General features: G+C 43.3%; 1 protein-coding gene across 1 annotated transcript; it reads left to right on the top strand.

Annotated features, from left to right (window-relative positions):
* Positions 1 to 816: 816 nt before the first annotated feature.
* Positions 817 to 19,641, top strand: LOC131591506 (transcription factor BTF3-like). The gene is made up of 6 exons (XM_058862296.1): positions 817 to 1,093; positions 1,442 to 1,510; positions 10,571 to 10,684; positions 10,899 to 11,100; positions 17,879 to 17,941; positions 19,373 to 19,641. The coding sequence occupies exons 2-6, from the start codon at positions 1,442 to 1,444 to the stop codon at positions 19,417 to 19,419; spliced, it is 495 nt and encodes a 164-aa protein (XP_058718279.1). The 5' UTR covers positions 817 to 1,093; the 3' UTR covers positions 19,420 to 19,641.
* The last annotated feature ends 520 nt before the right edge of the window (positions 19,642 to 20,161 follow it).

The following is a 20,161-nucleotide window of genomic DNA, read 5'->3' on the forward strand; positions in this document are numbered from 1 at the left end:
ACCACTGGCCAAGGCCAAGCCAATCAGAGATGGTAGTACCACCTCTGGGACAACATATTTAAGAAAGGTAATAAGTTATTGTGCAAAAGCAATTGCAGCCAGAGAAGAGAGGACTGAGAACATGTGGGAGCAACAACCCTGTAGGCACCAAAGTCAGTAGAGGAGGGGAAGTGCTCCAGGCACCAGAGCTGAGATTCCCCTGCAGTGTGTGGTGAAGACCATGGTGAAGCAGCTGTCCCCCTGCAGCCCATGGAGGTCCCTGGGGAAGCAGAGATCCACCTGCAGCCTGTGGAAGACCCTAGGCTTAAGTAGGTGGATGCACCCTAAAAGGTTTTGATCCCATGGGAAGCCCATACTGGAGTGGGCTCCTGGCAGGATCCGTGAACCTGTGGAGAGGACACCCACACTGAAGCAGGTTTGCTGGTAGTGACCCTATGGGGGACCCACACTGGAGCAGCTCATGAAGAACTGTATCTAAAAGAAAAATCATGGATACAGGGACAAGGTTTGGATTACATCACCAAGAGAGAAAATACAACATTTAAATATCTTGTAGGAAAAAAAAAAGTGAAACCAAGGACAGATCCATTAATGGGAAAAAAACCCTGCCAGGTGAGGCCACAAGCAAGAGAAGATGGGGGAAGCAGAAAGGGAAGTGAGATAGGCCATACACACCAAACCAGATCGCAAACAGAAACGAACACGCCCGAAGGGAGGGGGGAAGGGGGGGCGGAGGGGAAGAGAAGGGGGAAGGGGGGCGGGGAAGAGGCGTGGACTTTACCTTGCACCCCAATTCAGCCACATAAATAAATTGACTATGCTTAGCACAGCACACTTACTGGAGTACATCGCTCCCTACAAGCAGGGTAACTTCCACTCCCCATCTCGTGCCTCTACCTCCTCCCGCCGTGGCGGCTCCGCCTCTCCAGATTTCACTGCCGCATAGGGCGCACTCTCCTGGCTTAGGCGGTGGTAGAGCGGCGTGCCTAGCCTCCCTTCCGGCCGCCATCTCGCGTGTTCTGCTCGGTCCTCATCCCGCTCCCACAACCCTCATCTCCCCCCGCTCTGGCACCGTTGCTTCCGCTCTAAGAAGGTACAAAGGAGACGTTGGGGAGGGAGCAGGGTGGAATTTGTTGCGCGACCAAGGGCTGCGGGTTAGTGGGCGGCTGTGGTTGGGGCAAGGCAAGGCAAAGCAGCTACGGGCAGGGCCTCAGGAGACCTGAGCATAGCTTTGGCGGCACTGTGTGGCAGACCGACCGCCCCCGACCGCCCCCCCACCCCGTTAGGGCTTGGACGTCTTCCCTTTGGGTGTGCGAGTGTAGTGAGAGGTAGCTGCAGAGCCCCTTGTGCCCACCTACCTTACTGCCGGGCCCAGGTTGCGGCCTGGGCCACCGGGTGCTTCCTGATCTGTTTTGCATAGGTGCTCTTGTTGCTTCCACAGATGAAAGAAACAATCATGAACCAAGAAAAGCTTGCCAAGCTCCAGGCTCAAGTGCGCATTGGTGGCAAGGTAGGAATTGTCTTCCATCCCTACCTTCAGGATTGTGTGTCACGGTCCATACACTGGGCCTCTGATGTGGGATCCTGAAAACTCGGGTGGGGAGCAGCCTTAAGGACTCCTGCCTTGGCTGGACTGTCCTTGGGGGAAGCTGCACTGCTGCAGGGATCTCTAGTCAGTTCAGTAGAAGCAGAATGTAGGAGTTGAACCTCCAGCCTTTTCTGTTTGGATTTGTTATATTATAGATGACTTGTAGCCTATATTCTTATATAGGCTATATTAAAAGGCATCTGGGATGGGGCAACCCTGGATGTATGTACAAACTAGGGAATGAAACATAGAGCAGCACTGCAGAAAGGGACCTCTGGGTCCTGGTCAATGGTAAGCTGGATATGAGTCAGCAGTGCCCTGGCAGCCAGAAGGGCCAACAATGTCCAGAGGTGCATCAGGCACAGTATCACCAGCCAGTCAAGGGAAGTGATTGTCCTGCTCTGCTCTGCATGCACTGGTGCAGCCTCACCTCGACTACTGTGTGCAGTTTTGGGCACCACAATATAAGAAAGTGTTGCGAACAACTGTTTGATATCGCTTAAAAAATCAGCAGCAAGGGTATCGGTAAAAAACAAATTTAATATTAAGTAACAGCATGACAAAGTTTGTTGGCAAGATTCACTCTATTGCTTACTAGACAGTTAAGGCACACCAAGGAAAACATGCAACAACAAAACCAAACAAAATCCAGGCAATCAAAACAGAAATGAACTGAGAACTGTTTAGGGCGGGGTGTGGGGGTGTGTGTGCATGTGCGCGTGTGACGGCAAGGATAAAAAGGAATATGACCTAAAAGCTTAACAGCACTCAAACTTAACAGTACTTTAACCTGACTTATACCTTAAACCTAAGAATTTAACAAAGGAACAACACTTAACTTATACCTTAACCTTAACAACTTACCAGAGGAATAACAGTAGCATTTAACTTAGCTTATACCTTATGACTTAACCTTACTTACAGGCCTAACCTACTTAGATATCTAAGGTACTTAAACATCTAAGAAAGCATAATTTCTCCCAGCTCTCCTATAGCATATGTGTATGCACACAGGTATAAAGAGTCAGTGCAAGTTACCTGTGAAAAATTCCCCTCAAGGGTAAGTGAAATATTTGTTTCAGATGGCTTTGCATCTCCCCAGCAGCTGAAGGGTCAGGCCTCGAGGAGTGGGGGTATTGTCTCAGGACTCATTGTTGTTTGGCAATCCTCTGAGTACAGCAAACATGAGAGTTTGCTGGCTCTGAGAGGCCCTACTCAGGGGGAGGTTGCTGGTCACAGCCTGCTGCAGTCCAGAAGAGCTCAAAGGGTCTCATTTTGGAGTTCTGTTTATAGGGTCACTAGAGAGTGGGCTTTAGTCATAACAGTGCATATCCTGAGACATCCTGGCCACAGTTTGGGTCTATACTTTCTTTGAAAGTGTGAGAATGGGGATATTATGCCATTCAAGCAAGGAAAACAGTTTCCAAGGCTGTTCATAAAGAAAACAGGAGCTCATTAGACAGCAGCAGTTCCTGGGAGCAGACAGTGTTTCTGATAAGCTCAAGAACAGCTGAGCCCATGTGCTGTTTGTCAAGTGTTTCTCAAATCGCAGTGTGGCCTGGAAAAAAGGGGGAATGCACCACCACAGAAAGATATAAAGCTATTAGAGAGCATCAAAAGGAGGGCTACAAAGATGGTAAAGGATCTAGAGGGGAAGCCATATGAGGAGTAGCTGAGGTCACTTGGCTTGTTCAGACTGGAGAAGAGGAGACTGAGGGGAGACCTCAGTCTACAACTGTAGTTGCAGTCTACAACTTCCTCACGAGGGGAAGTGAAGGGGCAGACTGATCTCTTCTCTCTGGTGACAAGTGATAGGACCTGAGGAAATGGCATTGTCCTGGTTTAGGGCAAATTTGGGAGAAAACCTCCAATGGGGCTCCCCCGCTGGGAAGCAAACCCACTTGGCCCTTTTCTCCCACCCCCCAACCGGTTCGGGAAGAGATTTCTCTGAGAGAAGTGGAAAAAACCTGTTTATTTCACAGGCACAGCACTACCCAGCACAAGAATGAACAATATCAAATTACAAAACCTCTCACCGTTCAGAAGAGATGACAAACTTCAGAGGGTCTCTTTCCTGTGGGTGTTCGCTCTGTTATCAGTCCCTCTGGCACTGGAAAATGCCGCTGCCCAGGCTGGGCTCCCGGTAGTCCACGCGTGCAAGCTCCCGGTGCTCCCCCGAGTCCCCAGTCCAGAGCAGGTTTGATCCGTTCAAGGAAAAGGGAAAGAAAACAGTCCAGGAAGACCTCTCTGCTTCGGCTAGTTGGAAAGCCAAGGCTATCTGTGTCTTGTTGTCTGTCTGTGCTGTAGTCAAAACTCCCGATGCGGGGGGAGCAAGTACAGTCTCTGATAACAGACTCGGTGCTTCTTTTCCACTCACTTTTACTCTTAGATGAAATTTTAAGAATACAAAACTGGTGTCTGGGTTAGGTGGACGAATGGGGATACAATTTAACATCATAATCAACCCAGGACAGGCATGAAGCTGTGTCAGGGGAGGTTTAGGTTGGATATTAGGAAAAGGTTTTTCACCCAGAGGGTGGTTGGGCACTGGAACAGGCTCCCCAGGGCAGTGATCACAGCCTCAAGTTCGTCTGAGTTCAAGAAGCATTTCAACAATGCTGTCAGGCACATGGTGTGAATCTTGGGTCTGTCCTGTGCAGAGTCAAGAGTTGGACTCTGATCCTTGTGGGTCATGTCCAGCTCAGGATATTCTATGATTAAGATTTGAAGTAAGTAGACCTTACAGTAAATTCTCTTTGGTATAGTTTTCATAATAAACTAGAGGGCTATACTCCAAATTCTCATCACAGATCTTTAAGATGCCCATGGCTGTTTTCTTACTTTTTATAACAAAGCTGGAGTTTCTGTATTTCTCATACTCTTGTCATTGTAGAATAACATGCTTGGAAGACCTTTTTAATTTTTTTATAACATCTGAATTTATGTAGCTTTGTGATTACTTATAATCTGAAAATAAAAAAGTATGCTGAGTTTAGTTGTATGCTAGTAAACATGTTAATTACAGTTTCAGTTTTAAGGCAAGAATTTGTTAGCAATTTTTTGGTTTTTATACCTGAGAAATGTGTACACAATATTTAGAATACAAGCTATTCTAAAATAAGACAATGGGAGAAGTGGTAAGGGACTCTGGAGTTCAGGTAGTTTTTTCATCAGTCTTCCTGATCAAAAGGAAGGAGTTTGAAAGTGTTAGTCAAATTTGGCAAATCAACAAATGGTTACAGTACTGGTGCCACAGCTGAGGGTTTGGCTACCTAGATTATAGGACTTGGTTTGAGAAACCTGGTCTGCTAGGACCTGATGGGTCCATCTGTCAGAGAAGGGGAAGATCATCTTCAGTCATAGGATTGCCAAGCTGGTAAAGAGGGCTTTAAACCAAAATTGCCAAGAGAGGGGAAACTCAGTCTATCCCACTCCTACTAGTTAGATGACAGGGCCAGGGAGAGATGCCCAAAGCCTGGAGAGGGTTCACAGGTCAGCAGGAGAGCATCTGAAGAGCAGCACTGAGGAATTCCAGCCAATAAATCAGCTTTACCAGGAGCCCAACTTAAATGCCTTTATGCAAACACATGCAGCATGGGGAATAAACAGGATGCACACATGCCTGCAGGGCTATGATCTTATTGGCAACACACAGATATGGTGGGAGGCTCCTGTGATGAGTGTGTGAATAGAAGGACACAGGCCCTTTAGGAAGCACAGGCAGGGGTGACAAGGAAGTGGTGTTGCCCTTTATGTCAATGAGCAGCTGGAGTGCATGGAGCTCCACCTGGGGATGGATGAGGAGCTGACAGAGTTTATGGATCAGGATTAAAGGGAGGGCAGGGACAGGTGACAATATAGTGGGAGTCTGCTACAGGCCCCCTGATCAGGAAGACTGGGTGAGGCCCTCTACAGACAGATAGGAGCAGCCTCACATTCAGAAGCCCTGGTCCTCATGGGGGACTTCAACCACCCTGATACCTGTTGGAGGGACAACACAGCAGAGCACAAGCAATCCAGGAGGTTCCTGGAATGGGTTGATGACTTCCTTCTCCAAGTGATAGAGGAGCCAATGAGGAGAGGGGCTATGCGGGACCTTATTCTCACCAACAAGGAGGGGCTGGTGGGGAATGTGAAGCTCAAGGGCAGCCTGGGCTGCCCTGACCATGAAATGGTGGAGTTTGATATCCTTGGGGCAGCAAGGAATGCACACAGCAATCTCACTGTCCTGGGCTTCAGGAGAGCAGACTGGTCAGTTCAAGGATCTGCTTGGTAGAATGCCATGGGATAGGGCCCTGGAGGGAAGAGGGGCCTAAGAAAGTTGGTTGATATTCAAGGATCACCTCCTCCAAACTCAGGAGCAATGCATTCCAACAAAGAGGAAGTCAGGCAAAAATGCCAGGAGGCCTGTGTGGATAAACAAAGAGGTCCTGGACAAGCTCAAACAAAAAATAGAAGCCTACAGAGGGTGTAAGCAAGGACAGGTAGCCTGGGAGGAATACAGAGATTGTTTGAGCAGACAGAGATCAAGTTGGGAAAGCTAAAGCACTGATAGAATTAAATCTGGCCAGGGATGTCAAGGGTAACAAGAAAATCTTCTATACGTACGTCAGTGATAAAAGGAAGACTTCAGACAATGTGTGTCCTTTCTGGAAGGATATGGGAGACCTGGTTACCCAGGACATGGAAAAGGCTGAAGTACTCAATGACATTTTTTCCTCAGTTTTCACCAGCACACCACTTGAGTTGTAGAAGGTAAATGCAGGGACTGGGAGAATGAAGAATCACCCACTCTAGAAGACCAGCTTTGAGACCATTTAAAGAACCTGAGGGTGTTAGCGTTCAGGAACACACATAATCACGGGATGATTATATGAAGGTGCTTTATTAAGAGCTCTGGGTGTCAGGGGTACACATACCCAAATCTGACCCATCTTGGTTTTGACCTGAACACGTTTTATACTCTATCGTTATACAACTTACATATTAATTATTAAACTTACATTGTTCTATTGTATGCATTGTTTTTACCCAAGCATGAATTTCTTGTGATCCCCCTTTCAGCCCCCTAACATTGTTCCTCATGTTCTTTAAACAATAATTATATCCAGTCATATCTAACAATTGTATCATTATCATCTACTGATTACACAGGTGCAGTTTGACATGATCTTTAGCAAGTACAAGGCCTAACATTTCTCAGGGCCTACTTTTCCCAGGGCTTGGCAAACCTAACTTTCTTTCTAAGTCTCTGAATTTTCTAAGATTTTAAGACCTTTTACTATCAAGGGTGCACAAGTCCCTGTGATATCCTGGCCTGTATCAGGAATGGTGTGGCTAGCAGGAGCAGGGAGGTCATTCTTCCCCTGTTCTTGGCACTGGTGAGGCCACACCGTGAGTTCTGTGTCCAGTTCTGGGCCCCCCAGTTTAGGAAGGACGTTGAGACACTGGAGTGCATCCAGAGGAGGGCAACGAGGCTGGTGAGGGGCTTGGAACACAAGCCCTATGAAGAACGTCTGAGGAAGCTGGGGTTGTTTAGGAGGAGACTCAGGGGTGACCTTATCACTCTCTACAACTTCCTGAAAGGTGGCTGTAGTCAGATGTTGGTCTCTTTTACCAGGCAGCAACTGACAGAACAAGAGGACAGTCTTAAGCTGCGCCAAGGGAAATTTAGGTTGGATATTAGGAAAAAGTTTTTTACAGAAAGGGTGATAAAGTACTGGAATGGTCTGCCCAGGGAGGTGGTGGAGTCACCATCCCTGGATGTGTTTAAAAAAAAGACTGGATATGGCACTCAGTGCCATGGTTTAGTTGAGGTATTTGGGCATCGGTTGGACTCGATGATCTTGGAGGTCTCTTCCAACCTTGTGATTCTGTGGCTTAACTCACAGTCCAAAGTTCTTCAAGGAGGTTTCTGTGGCTATAGCTTCTTTATACAGTTTTTTCTACAATGGGCAGGCAAAACTCCTTCATAACAATGTTTAAGGCCTGAATCATTTCAGTCCCTGACAGAGGATGGTGAGTCACTGGCACAGGTTGCCCCAAGAAGTTGTGTTTTCCCCATCCCTGGAAGTGTTCAAGGTCAGGTTGGATGGGGCTTGGAGCAACCTGGTCTAGTAGAAGGTATCCCTGCCCACAGCAGGGGGTTGGAACAAAATGATCTTTGAGATCTCTTCCAACCCAAACTACTCTGTGATTCTATTCAGCAGAATTCTTGTTGACAATTTCCAGTAGCGTTTATTCACGTGTTGAAGCTTTTTGCCTTTAAATGGATATTTAGGCAGTCTTAAATCAGGATTAATCCAGTAATTAACTGGATTGGTGATTTCGTGTTTTCTTTATATGAATTACTAGTTAAGCAGAGGACTGCTGTATTATATTTATGATTATGTGCATGTTACTAGCATGTGTGTATTGCCTATAGAGGGCTTTAACCTTTATCACTACTATTTTGGGGTTTTTTTTTTCTTCTTTCTTGTGAGAAGAGGTTGCACATTGCCTCTGATGTAAGATTTTCATAACATTGCAGGCCTGCAGATCTTAAAAAGAAGATAAATATTATATTTAGGTGGAGGGCTATTGTAGTACTTCATTATGTGGAATTTGACATTTTTGTGCAGGGTGTTGATACAGCTAAATGTAATGTTGATTCTTACAAACCTTTTTCCTGGAGAAATCTAGAGCTCTGTGTCTGTAGGGGAACTTAACCTTTGCTTGTTTTGCTTTCTAAATAGGAGTGGTCTGGAATATTACATAGAAGTATTTCTTAAAAAATATATTTCATAAAATCATTTATGTTTGAAAATACCTCTAAGATCATGTCCATAAAATATTTTGGGGAAATATGTGTTCTTCAAATTTTACACGTCGTAAGTCCATCAGATGGAGATGTCTATTTGGAATAAAAAATAGTATTTTGGGTTTTCTCATTTTCATTTCTTAATTATATTTTTGATAGCTTTATGGTCTCTGACTCTTTATTGTCAAAATTTGACTACAACTTAAAATTGTCTAAGGAAAAATTAATGGGCTTCAGAAATTACTGAAAACTGCTCAGAAGTTTTCCCCTGTGGCACCAGAGGCAAACTCTGACTTTTCAGTATCAGAATCAGCTGTTTAACTTTATTCTTATTTGGCTGAACAACATCATTGTCCAAACTTCTATTCATGTCATGCACTAATTTTGGGTTTTGTCTTACATTGTTCTAGTAACCTTTAAGTAATCTTGAAGTTCATTTCTTTAAACCCTGATGATGCTACGTAAGTTGCAGCCTGAAAAGACAGCTGTAAACTGTGGCCAGAACTGCTACTTATTTTTCACAACTGTTTCATAATTTCTTGGAACAAAAATGTCAGAAGTAGAGCAACAATGAAAGTTCATCCTAATTCTTTGTAACTTGTTCCATCTAAACAGTTGGCATTCACAGCTCTAGGTAATCCCTAACATAAACCAGATGCAACTCCATATTGTGTGACTGTAAAGAATAAGGAATAGAAAAAAAAGAGAGATCATTTGTATTTACTGGGATGGTAGACTAAAATCTGTTGTGCATTCTTCAATAGGAAGCTGATGGTTAGGGGCATTCCAGCAAAGGTTTTCCTGACCATTGTGGACCTGATTTCTCTCCCCCCCCCCCCATCCCCCTTTACAACAATGGTATAAGTTCCTGGAGTGCAGACATGGCCTGTCACTACACTGATCATCATTAGTATTGCTGTAGCAGTTACACTTGCACACACATACTTTCAGGAATTACACTGCTCTGTCTGGCAATAAATATATAACCAGGGTAATTAAGAATTCAGTTACTTGAACTATAAAGATCAAAGATATTGTTAGGGGTTAGTCCTAGGAATGATGTCTGAATAGATCTTTCTGTAGAGGTTGATTTTTCACCAAATTAAGCTAGCAACTCTTTAGGTATACAAGACTATAGAGTATGTCAGTCTTCAGGAGATGACCAGTTTTCAATTTTATGCCTATGGTAACAGACAAGGATACACTTGAAGTTTTTCTTTCCTAAGTAGGATGTTGCACAATCCCCATGAGACTTAGGAAATAAAGCTTCTGTTTTGCATTGCATCCTGAAGTCTCACACTTCTCACAAACATGCAAAGCTTGCTTTAGCAAGGAAAAGACTGCTGCAGTGCAGTTGAAAGAGTGGGGTTGTGTGCTGAAACACAGAAGTAGAACTTTGCATACAAAGTTTATTTGTAGATGGCTGCAGAGTAGTTATATGTGTAACTTTTCTCTAGTCTCTCTCAGCCTCCTTTGGGCTGAATTCCCCTGGGATCCTCCCTCGTGGGGAGTCCCACTTATCTCAGTCCTTCTTATTTGAAGAAAACTCCCGGGCTCATTAGTTACTGGTTTCTCGTGTTTATTGAAGGATCCTTACAGAAACTTGGCAGGTCTATCCAGACTAGCTGCACAAGCCTAAATCACCACAGCCTGGCTCATTTCGTTCTGATGATACAAAATGGCTCTGAACCACGTGGTCTTTTCACCTTTATACCAACTTTTACCGTATTAACTACAGACACGTGTATTGTTATTATATCTCACCAAATAGGTTTTCTATATCTACTCAGGTAATTAAAAGTGCGACTAATTCTAAACCAATCATTCTTTGTGCTTCTAAAAACTGCAGAAGCATGGAGAAGAAGGAAGAAGAAGGATTAAAAACTACACCCTTTTTCCTCCATCTTTACTCCATGTGTGAAACCCTCTTAAAATCTATATTTTCACCTCAGTGATAAAAGAAACATTTCTCTACTTTCTATTTAATTTCTTACAAACTTTGGCTTGCTCAGGGATATTTGGAAGCCCTTCTGTCAATATTATATATGATTTATGTATTTTTTAAAGAATTAAATAGACAAAGAAATGTCTCTGCATTTCTGGACTCCTACAATATGGCCACAAAAATTAGAATTTGCAAAGAACTACTTAAATATTAATTAATAACTTTTTTTTTTGCAAAGGGTACTGCCCGCAGAAAGAAGAAGGTTGTCCATAGAACAGCTACAGCAGATGACAAGAAGCTTCAGTTTTCTTTGAAGAAACTGGGTGTCAACAATATTTCTGGAATTGAAGAGGTAATTGTTTGAAAAGGGAAAATGCTTTTCTATATAGAAATATAAAATATATAAAACTTAATTTCCTTGTAAGTAACATCTTAAACTTGCCTGTAAATTATCTATGGGTGCTTAATTGAGTTTTAGGAACTTCAACTAGTTTCCCATTAAATTGAAAAATCATGCTAAACTGCTTGAAATACTGGTTTTGGTTTTGTTTTTTTTTCCCTTGCAGGTAAATATGTTCACCAACCAAGGAACAGTCATTCACTTCAATAACCCTAAAGTTCAGGCATCCCTGGCTGCTAACACTTTCACTATCACTGGCCATGCTGAGACAAAGCAGCTGACAGAAATGCTTCCTAGCATCTTAAATCAGCTTGGAGCTGACAGCTTAACTAGCCTGAGGAGATTGGCAGAAGCCCTACCCAAGCAATGTAAGTTAAAACTTGAATGTGTTTCCTGCTGGCAGCTATGGGGCTTATTTTTATAGCTGCGGTAAAATTCAGTGCACTCTTACTGTCTGCAAGCATATTATAAAATGCTAAAGAAATGAGACACTTAAATCTTATTTGTAGCTCAAATCTAACAATGAATATAACAGAATAAAGCAGAGGCACCTGTTTCTCAGCATATCTTGCAGCTGGTCTAGGACTAGAAAGTTGTAGCCAGACTTGATTTCATGGTAGTTTACTACTTGCTGTGGCTACCATATTTTGGCATACCTAGTTCATTAAAGCTAGATAGAATTACTCTGAGAAAGTTAGGTTTTAAAAGAAGGTATATCTGTTTTGACACTTTTAATGGAAACATGAATAATAAGAGAGGGACTTGAGGACAGACATCTTGCTACTGCTTTGTTCCCTCACAGATGTGGTGAAGGTGTTATTTCTTGCATGGGCTTTTTGATAGCTAAGAGGCATTTATACAGCATTTGTAAGGAAATATAATTTCTCTGTGTGTAGAACAGTGTAGCGAACAGGACTGGCATGATCATTAAGGTAGATACACCAATTTTGTATTCTATCCTTAAATTAGTAAAAGAACCTGAACACTTTTTCTCCCTAAAACTATGTGAAAAAAGTAGAGGAGGGACCTAAGTATCTGGTGTTTGGAAAAGGTGCTGCTGCTGCTGCTACAGGGTAAGAATTGGGAGCAGAAGACAGGCTTGTACTGGCCTGATGTACTGGTCTGGGACTGATGCCTTGTTTTAGCGTTTATATTTTTCAGAACCTGTACTGCATTAGTGTATAACTCTGAACTCCATATAGAGTGTTAGTAAGCTCTCTTCACATTTTTGTCAGACAAAACAATCCTTCCAGTCCTGAGAACCAAGGACACCCTCTGCCTCAGGCCCCAAAAAGTATAAACAAAAGCGAATTGGGGGGGAAAGCAAACTGGGGGAATATGACTTCATTGCCTGAAGCTGTAATTGAACAATTAACCTCTGATATGCAAATAGACCAAACATATCTGTCTGAAAAACTTGTGACCATCGTCCACCTTGGGTGTAGTCTCTACAAGGCTTTTGCACTGCCCAAGGTGTATCTATTGAAGGCTTTTAATAAATACCTACTTAATTCTTTTAACTCTGTGTAGCCTCTGTTCTAGGTAGCCACTCCAAGGCATCAGGACCATGTTTCATGTCCTGCATGTAGGGTTTTCCTACTTACTTTCTACTTCTTGTGGCAGTTATTAACTTGATTGTTACGATTTTTATTTCTGTGCTTTGCTGCCAGCAAAGATAGACTCTATTCCTAAAGCTGATGATGCTTCTCTTCTCTGAACTTCCCACTGAAAAAAAATCTGTTAATAAAGCAAAAGCCACATGTGCAACATGGTGGCTGCAGTCCTCCTGGAGGGACAGATGTGGTTCTGTTGAAGCAATGATCCCATAAAAGGGTGTAGTTTTCCTCTGAAGGTCCAATGGTGTAGATGGGTCCAGTCTTTCCTCTAGGAAGCCAGTGGAGAAAGGCTGCCTGTGGTGTTCCAATTCTTCGATTATATCTAGGTAGGAATGCTTGGCTCCTCCCCCTGGATCCCATCTCACAATGGGATGATGTAATTTTCAGTCATGCAGTGAGACTCAATGGCCCATTAACAGAAGATAGCCCCCTGGAGGGAGGATGGGTCTGGAATCGATAAAGACCACTGCCCCCCTAGTTTTAACAGATGTTAATAGAATACATACTTTTGGTTACATCTTGCATTGCAACCCAAGACAAACTATCAACCCAGCACTACCACTGTAACCCCTAAACCACTAAACCATATCACCCAGCACCAGATCCAGATGCCTCTTAAACACCTCCAGGGATGGTGACTCCACCACCTTCCTGGGAAACCTACTCCAATGCCTGACCACCCTAACAGTATTTTTTTTTCTAATATCTAATCTGAATCTCATGTCTCAGGTTAAGGCCATAAATTCTTCTGCATTAGTGGGCAACAGATCCAGCAGTGCCTCTCCTCTGGTTGGGCTCTCCATCACCTGTACTAGGAAGTTGTCCTCAAAGCACTTGTATTGGGTCATGCTGACACAGAGTTAACTTTTTCCATAGCAGCCCTCACAGTGCTGTGTATTGGCAGCTAGAAAGGTGTTGATAACATACCAGTGCTTTGGCATCGAGGCTGTCTCTCCAACAATACCCCCTGTTCATCCCCCAAGGAGAGTATGCTGGTGGTGGACAAATATCTTTGGAAGGGACATAGCCAGGACAGCTGATCCCAGCTGACCAAAGGGATATTAACATCTGCTCAGCAATAAAAGTTAAGAGAAAGGAGGAGGAAGGAGGGGGCATTCATTATTAAGATATTTGTGTCCTGGAGCAACTGCTACACAGACTGAAGCCCTTGTCCCAGGAAGTGGTCAAACACTGCATGTTGATGAGAAGTCGAGAATAAATCTTTTGTCTTCCTTTGCTTTTGCATGTGGCCTTTGCTTTATTAACCTGCCTTTATCTTGACCCATGAGTTTTGTTCCATCTTATTTTCTCCTCTCTCAAGTCCTGCTGAAGAGGGGAGTGATAGAGCAGCTTGGTGGGCACTTGGTGTCTGGCCACAGTCAACTCACTTCAGCACTCCACTAATTTCTTCGACTGTTTGCAATTCACTGTGCCATTTTTCCATCAGATATCTGGGTGGTTAACGACCACTATCAGGATCAGGGCATGCAAGCATGATGCTTCCTGCTGTTGCCTTTTTCTCAACCTGAAAATGAAACTCAAGATAATTTTAGTAAGGAGGTAATATAAAAGGGGATCTTTATTTGAAGGCTGCAGTTGAACCACAGTTTCCTTTCTTGACTTGGTCTCTAATTTTCACCCATAAGCTTTTGACCTGTGTCTTGCTGTTCTTCAAAGATCGCTTCATGCAATCAATCCTGGTTTTGGCATAGACAGCAATTCCCCCACCTCTCCTTCCTTGTCTGTCCCTTCTGAATAGTTTATAGCCATCAATTATAGCACTCTAATAATGCAATTCGTCCCACCAAATTTCTGTGATAGCAATGAGGTGGTGGTTTTCCATCTGGGCAGCTGTTTCCAGCTCCTTCTGTTTCCCAGGATGTGTACACATGTATAGAGGCACTTCAGCTGGGCTGTCAGCCACATCCCCTTTTTAGAGGAGCTCACCCTAATTCCCTTGAGGCAACTCACAGGTGTTTTCTGTTTATTCCTCATGCCTTGGCAGCCCCTGGCTCTTCTCAAGTGCCTAGAAAACAGTGTCCTTCCCCCAATAAATCTAGTTTAAAGCTCTGTTTATAAGTCCCGCTGGCTTATTACTCAGGACACTCTTGCCCTGCTTGGATACTTGAGCCCCATGAAAATTCATTTATTCCCCTTCTGGTTGCCTTACACCTTTTAATGTTAGGCATCAGGAGATGGTGCAGTTCTTTCTGGTTTAGGAAGTTTCTGAATAGTGTAAAACCATTATAGCTAGCTCATGCAGTCAGTGTTTGCCATTGGCATATGTTGGGGGTGGCATTTGGATAAACAATCCCATGCATATCTGCATCATTTCATGCTCCAGTAATTCCTAACCAAGAGTGATAGCCTTAAAGATGTTTCATGTGTGGTTTTACTGTTGGTAGAAGCTGGAATAGCCTACAGGTTCCAGGATTCACTGAGTCCTCTTCTTCCACCAGCATACAAAATTCAGACTTCTTAGATGTGACCTCGTGCACATTTACACTGATGTCTAGGCAGACCTTTGTCAGGAACTGTAGACTAGATAGATTATCATTCTGCTTTAGTGTGTCAACCTGCTCACATTTGTAGAATAGACCCTCTACTCCCATTATATTTGCTCCACATATAAAGCATTTAAATTATTTGTACCTTGTAAATTAGACACTGATTTGTTTCAAAACATGTAATGGCTTTTACCTTTTCTTTTTCAGTTATGTCTCACTGTAGCTCTCTATTCTCATTAAGAAATAGAGTATATTTGATAAACTATGTTAACAGACTGTAAGTTAAATTCCAAGGGGGACTTGTGGCTTCAAAATATATCTATTAATGCACAAAAATGCATCGGTATATTTTCTAGGAGGATGCACATCTACTTGAAACCTTGTCATTTTATGTAAGCAAATAAACATAACACTTTTAAACAAAAGCCTTTTTGGATACAGTGGCAATGTTATTATGCCTGTTAACAATAGACATCATACCATAGATGCAGACTAGCTAGGCAAGCTGCTTCTGTGGTGCATTTTTGAAAGCAACTGTTCTTTGAGCCCTTTAGGTTATAATGCTTAAGATAAGCTAGGTGTATCTTAATGGCAACAAATGCAGTTGCAGGGATTTATAGGGTTTAGTCATAGCTTTCCCATTTTTCAACTATGCTAAAAGCCTGGCTAAATGCTGCCACATTAAGTTTGCCTGAAGATTGCTGTTGTGGGTTGACTTTGGCTGGCTGCCAGGTACTCACCAAGATGTACTCTCAATCCCATCCATCAGCAAGATGGGGAGAAGATAGAATAAAAGACTGGTGGGTTGAGATAAGGACAGGGGGAGATCACTCACCAATTGCCATAATGGACAAAACAGACTCAACTTGGGTAAATTAATTGAATGTATTACCAATCAAATTGGAGTAAGATAATGAGGAATAAGAACGAATCTTAAAACCCCTTCCCTTCTTCCTGGGCTTAATTTCACTCCCAAGTCTTCTACCTCTGAGTGGCATAGGGGAATGGGAATGAGGGTTGTGGTCAGTTCCTAATGCTGTGTCTCTACCACTCTCCTCACTCTTCCCCTGCTCCAGCGTGAGTCCCTTCCACAGGGTACAGTCATTCAGGAACAGGCTTCTCCAGCATGGTTCCTCCATGGGGTCACAGGTCCTGCCAGCACACCTGCTCCAGCATGGGATCCTTTCTTTGCAGATCCTGCCAGGAGCCTGCTCCAGCACAGGCTTTTCACAGGGTCACAGATTTTAAATCAGTTACCAACTCTACAATAGTCTTTCATCAGTTCTAGTAGGGAGAGGAGCTTTCTCTTGTCATGCCATGGAGACTTCTCCACAAGAACCAGTTCTCTCTTGCTTCCAGCCTCTAAAGGTAACTGAGCACTGGTGGGGCTGGCCCCATTGCACTGCAGCCTGGTGGGGCTGGGCCAGGCCCCAGTGGTGGCCGGGTGGGGGACAGGAGGCCGTGGGACCCCGGCTGAAGCTGGGCCAGTTCACAGCTGCTAACATCTTGCTAACACCAAGCCCTGCCCCCACCATTGGCCTGCACTGAGTCGGGGTCTGCTGGGCCCTGGGAGTGGCTCCGGGCCAGGCCAGCCCCCGCCCCCCCCCCCCCCCCCCCCCCCATCCCAGCAACTGCTGGGCAGAGGGAGGGACCCAGTGTGGCCTGAAATCCATCACTGTGACTGCTTCGGCCACTGCCTATGACTATCTGCAGGCCTGGACAAGATATTAACCGTTTCACTACACAGATGAGACCATCTGCAGACCTTGATCTGATCTCAAGGGAGAGAAAAGGACAGACTGTCGACATGTAGAATGACAACATGAAGACACCAAGGTCAGTAAAGGAGTCAAGTTTCAGGTGGAAGGAGAATGAGGAGATGCCGTAGTATTGAGGCTGAAAGTTCTTTTGGTAAGGCCATGGAGATGGACTATGATACACTAAAATATCCTCTTTAATTTGTGAGAAAGTATGGGGGGATGGAGTGTTCAAACTGTAGATGTGAGCAGAGGTATCCATGATGAAGCAAAATAGATGCTGAAGGGACTGTGATCCCATGAGATGTTTGAACAGAGAGAAAGAGAGAGTGATGAAGACCCTTGCCCTCAGGGAGAGAAGACCTCTGTTCCCAGAGATAGATGATTGCAGAGATAGATGAAGAGAACAGCTCATCCTTAAAATAATACCCCATAAGTTGACATGGACCATAAATGCAGCTGTGGGAAGGTTGTGAAAATGGGAGGAACTTCACAATTGCAGATCTTTTCCCGGGCAGCTGCTATTTGTGGAAATGAAAAGCCACAAGAGAACTGTTTCTTGTGGAGAAGTCTCCATGGCCTGGTGAGAGAAAGCTTCTCTCCCTACAAGAACTGATGAAAGACTATTGTAGAGTTGGTAACTGATTTAAAATCCTAGGTTTTATCTCTACGTTGTCAGTTGGGAAAGAAAAGAAATTGGGTGAGGGGAGGAAAGGTGTTCTTAAGGTTTTATTCTGATTCTTTTTATTCTTTTAGTTCTGTTAATAAAGTTTTCTTCATACTTTTTAAGTTTTGAGCCTGTTTTGTCCTCCTCCTAATCCATATCTCACAGCAAAAAATGAGTAAGTGCACTGGTGATTTTAGCCAGCGCTAAACGCACCACATTATTTGGTGCGTTGGCCAGGAAACTTAAACCACTACAGTAATCAATAAACCAAGCTGCTTTTAAGAGAAATTGGTAAAATCAGTCTTTGTGCTTTTAGCTGAAAATTATTACCATGCAAGGCACTCTAGATATATAGAACCAAAATGGTGACTAGTAAACTTGTTTGGCATGTATCTTCTCATTTTTCAACTGGTCTGTTTGAGCATTATTAGTAACATATAATTAGTTGTAGACTTTTATTCAGCAGGGAAACTGGATAGAGAATTGCAATTTAGCTCAGACTCTTTGATAATATTTTCAAAAAACAAAGCAAAGCACCTTTGTAATGAAGATGCTTATGATGAGCTTGACTGATGCTTTTGAACTGCTTGCTTTTCCAGCTATGGATGGAAAGGCACCACTTGCTACTGGTGGTGATGATGATGATGATGATGAAGTTCCAGGTAAGAACAAGCATGCAGTGGAGGAAAAGGAAGTTAATTTTGCTGAGACATAATATATGCAGTATAAGATTGGGACAAGGACAGTAAGAGTATTGACTAATCATTCCTTTTAGTACCTGAAAGGGGGGCTGCAAGAGATCTGGAGAGGGATTTTTTGTGAGGGCATGGAGTGACAGGATAAGGGGGAGCAGCTTTAAACTGAAACAGGGTAGATATGCATTAGATATTAATTAGATACTATTTAGATATTGTCCCTCTGTACTTGGCACTGGTGAGGCCACACCTTGAATACTGTGTCCGGTTTTGGACCCCTCCAAGAAAGACATTGAGGTGCTGGAGCATGTCCAGAGAAGGGCAATGGAGCTGGGGAAGGGTCTGAAACACAAGTCTTATGAGGAATGGCTGAGGGAGCTGGGGGGTGCTCAGCCTGGTGAAAAGGAGGCTCAAGGGTGACCCTATGACTCTCTACAACTACCTGAAAGGAGGTCGTAGCAAGGTGGGGGTTGACATCTCCCAGGTAGCAAGTGACAGGATGAGAGGAAACCGCCTCGAGCTGTGCCAAGGGAAGTTCAGGTTGAACATCAGAAAGAATTTCTTCACAGAAAGAGTGGTTAAGCATTGAAACGGGCTGCCCAGGGAAGTGGTGGAGTCCCCATCCCTGGTAGTGTTCAAGAAACGACTGGATGTGGCACTTCGTGCTCTGATCTAGTTGACAAGGTGGTGTTCAGTCAAAGGCTGGACCCAATGATCTTTGGAGTCTTTTTCAACCTGAATGATTCTGTAATTCTGTGATTAGGAAGAAATTCTTTACTGTGAGGGTGGTGAGGCACTGGCACAGTTTGCCCACAGAAGCTGTTGCTTCCCCATCACTGGAAGTGTTCAAGGTCATATTGGAAGGGGCTTGGAGTAACTTGGTCTAGTAAAAGGTGTCCCTGCCCATGTCTGGGTTGGAATGAGATGATCTTTAAGGTCCCTTCCAACTCATGCCATTCTGTGATTTTTTTATAGAATGTCTGTGGACATTGTTTTCAGATACCATATGAGACTTAGATGGATCATTGGTTTGAGCTAGCATTTTTGTCCCATGTAGGAATAATAGCTATGGCTAAGATAATTATTTAATAGTCAATAACAAGAGTGCTAAGAAACTGCCTTTTCAGTATCACTGCTCTGTTGTGGATATGGTGAAGTTAAATGCTCTTAGAATTGTGCTTTATAATTAACTGTTTCAAACTTACTTGTTTGAATGAGAAGAATGAACCATGAAACTCTTAAATGTCATTTGGTTTGTATTTTATAAGCTGATTTTATTTTTTTTTGCCATGTAACCACTTAATATGACATGGAACTTTTCTTTTGGGGGGGGGATATGAGGGAATTGGCAAAGCTGAAGTAGGTCAAACTTGAATTTCAACATTTTTCTTTTTCTAGATCTTGTTGAAAACTTTGATGAAGCTTCAAAGAATGAGGCAAACTGAACTAAGCGACACTTTGTGAATAAAATTAAAACTTGAAAAAGCTAAATGGAGCTGCTATTTTATATTATGACTGCTTTTATTTGATTTTATTTTTATTTCCTGATGAGATCTCAAGATGTGTAATATTTGGAAACTCCTGAACCTGCAGCTCTTCTTCAGTTATTTCTTGTACACAGTACTGTTTTTGTGGCCTAGTTTAACAAGCCTATGCTTTGAAATAAATCAGATTGCTAATGAATCTCTACCTAGACACAAATTTTGAGCAACTTGTATACATGCAAACCCCCATCTTTAATGAACTTTGGCATACAATAAAGAATAAAAAATGAACTTTCTGGTGTGGATTTTTGTCAGAAAAGCAAGAAAAATAAATTGACCATAACTATTAAGCAATCATAAAAGGTCTTGCTTTTTTTCAGAGCATCTTCCTTTTTGCTCTGTTAGAAAACTGGCTTCTAAAAAAAATTTCAGTGCATAATGGAGCATTTAAGACTTAATTGGTGAATTCCTAGTGTTTGTGGGTCAAAGCACATGTACTGTGTTCCTAAGACACCTTGTAATCTACTGAATTTAAGAAAGAGACCTGCATTTTACAACTACTTTATGATTGTAGGGGGTTTACATGGCAAGGTTGGGGGGACTGAAGGAGTGGCTTCTGTGAGAAGACACCAGAAGCTTCCCTTATGTCTGACAGAGCCAATGCCAGCCAGCTCCAACACAAACCTGGTGCTGGCCAAGGCCG

This window comes from Poecile atricapillus, chromosome W, assembly GCF_030490865.1.
Source record: "Poecile atricapillus isolate bPoeAtr1 chromosome W, bPoeAtr1.hap1, whole genome shotgun sequence".
Lineage (NCBI taxonomy): Eukaryota > Metazoa > Chordata > Aves > Passeriformes > Paridae > Poecile > Poecile atricapillus.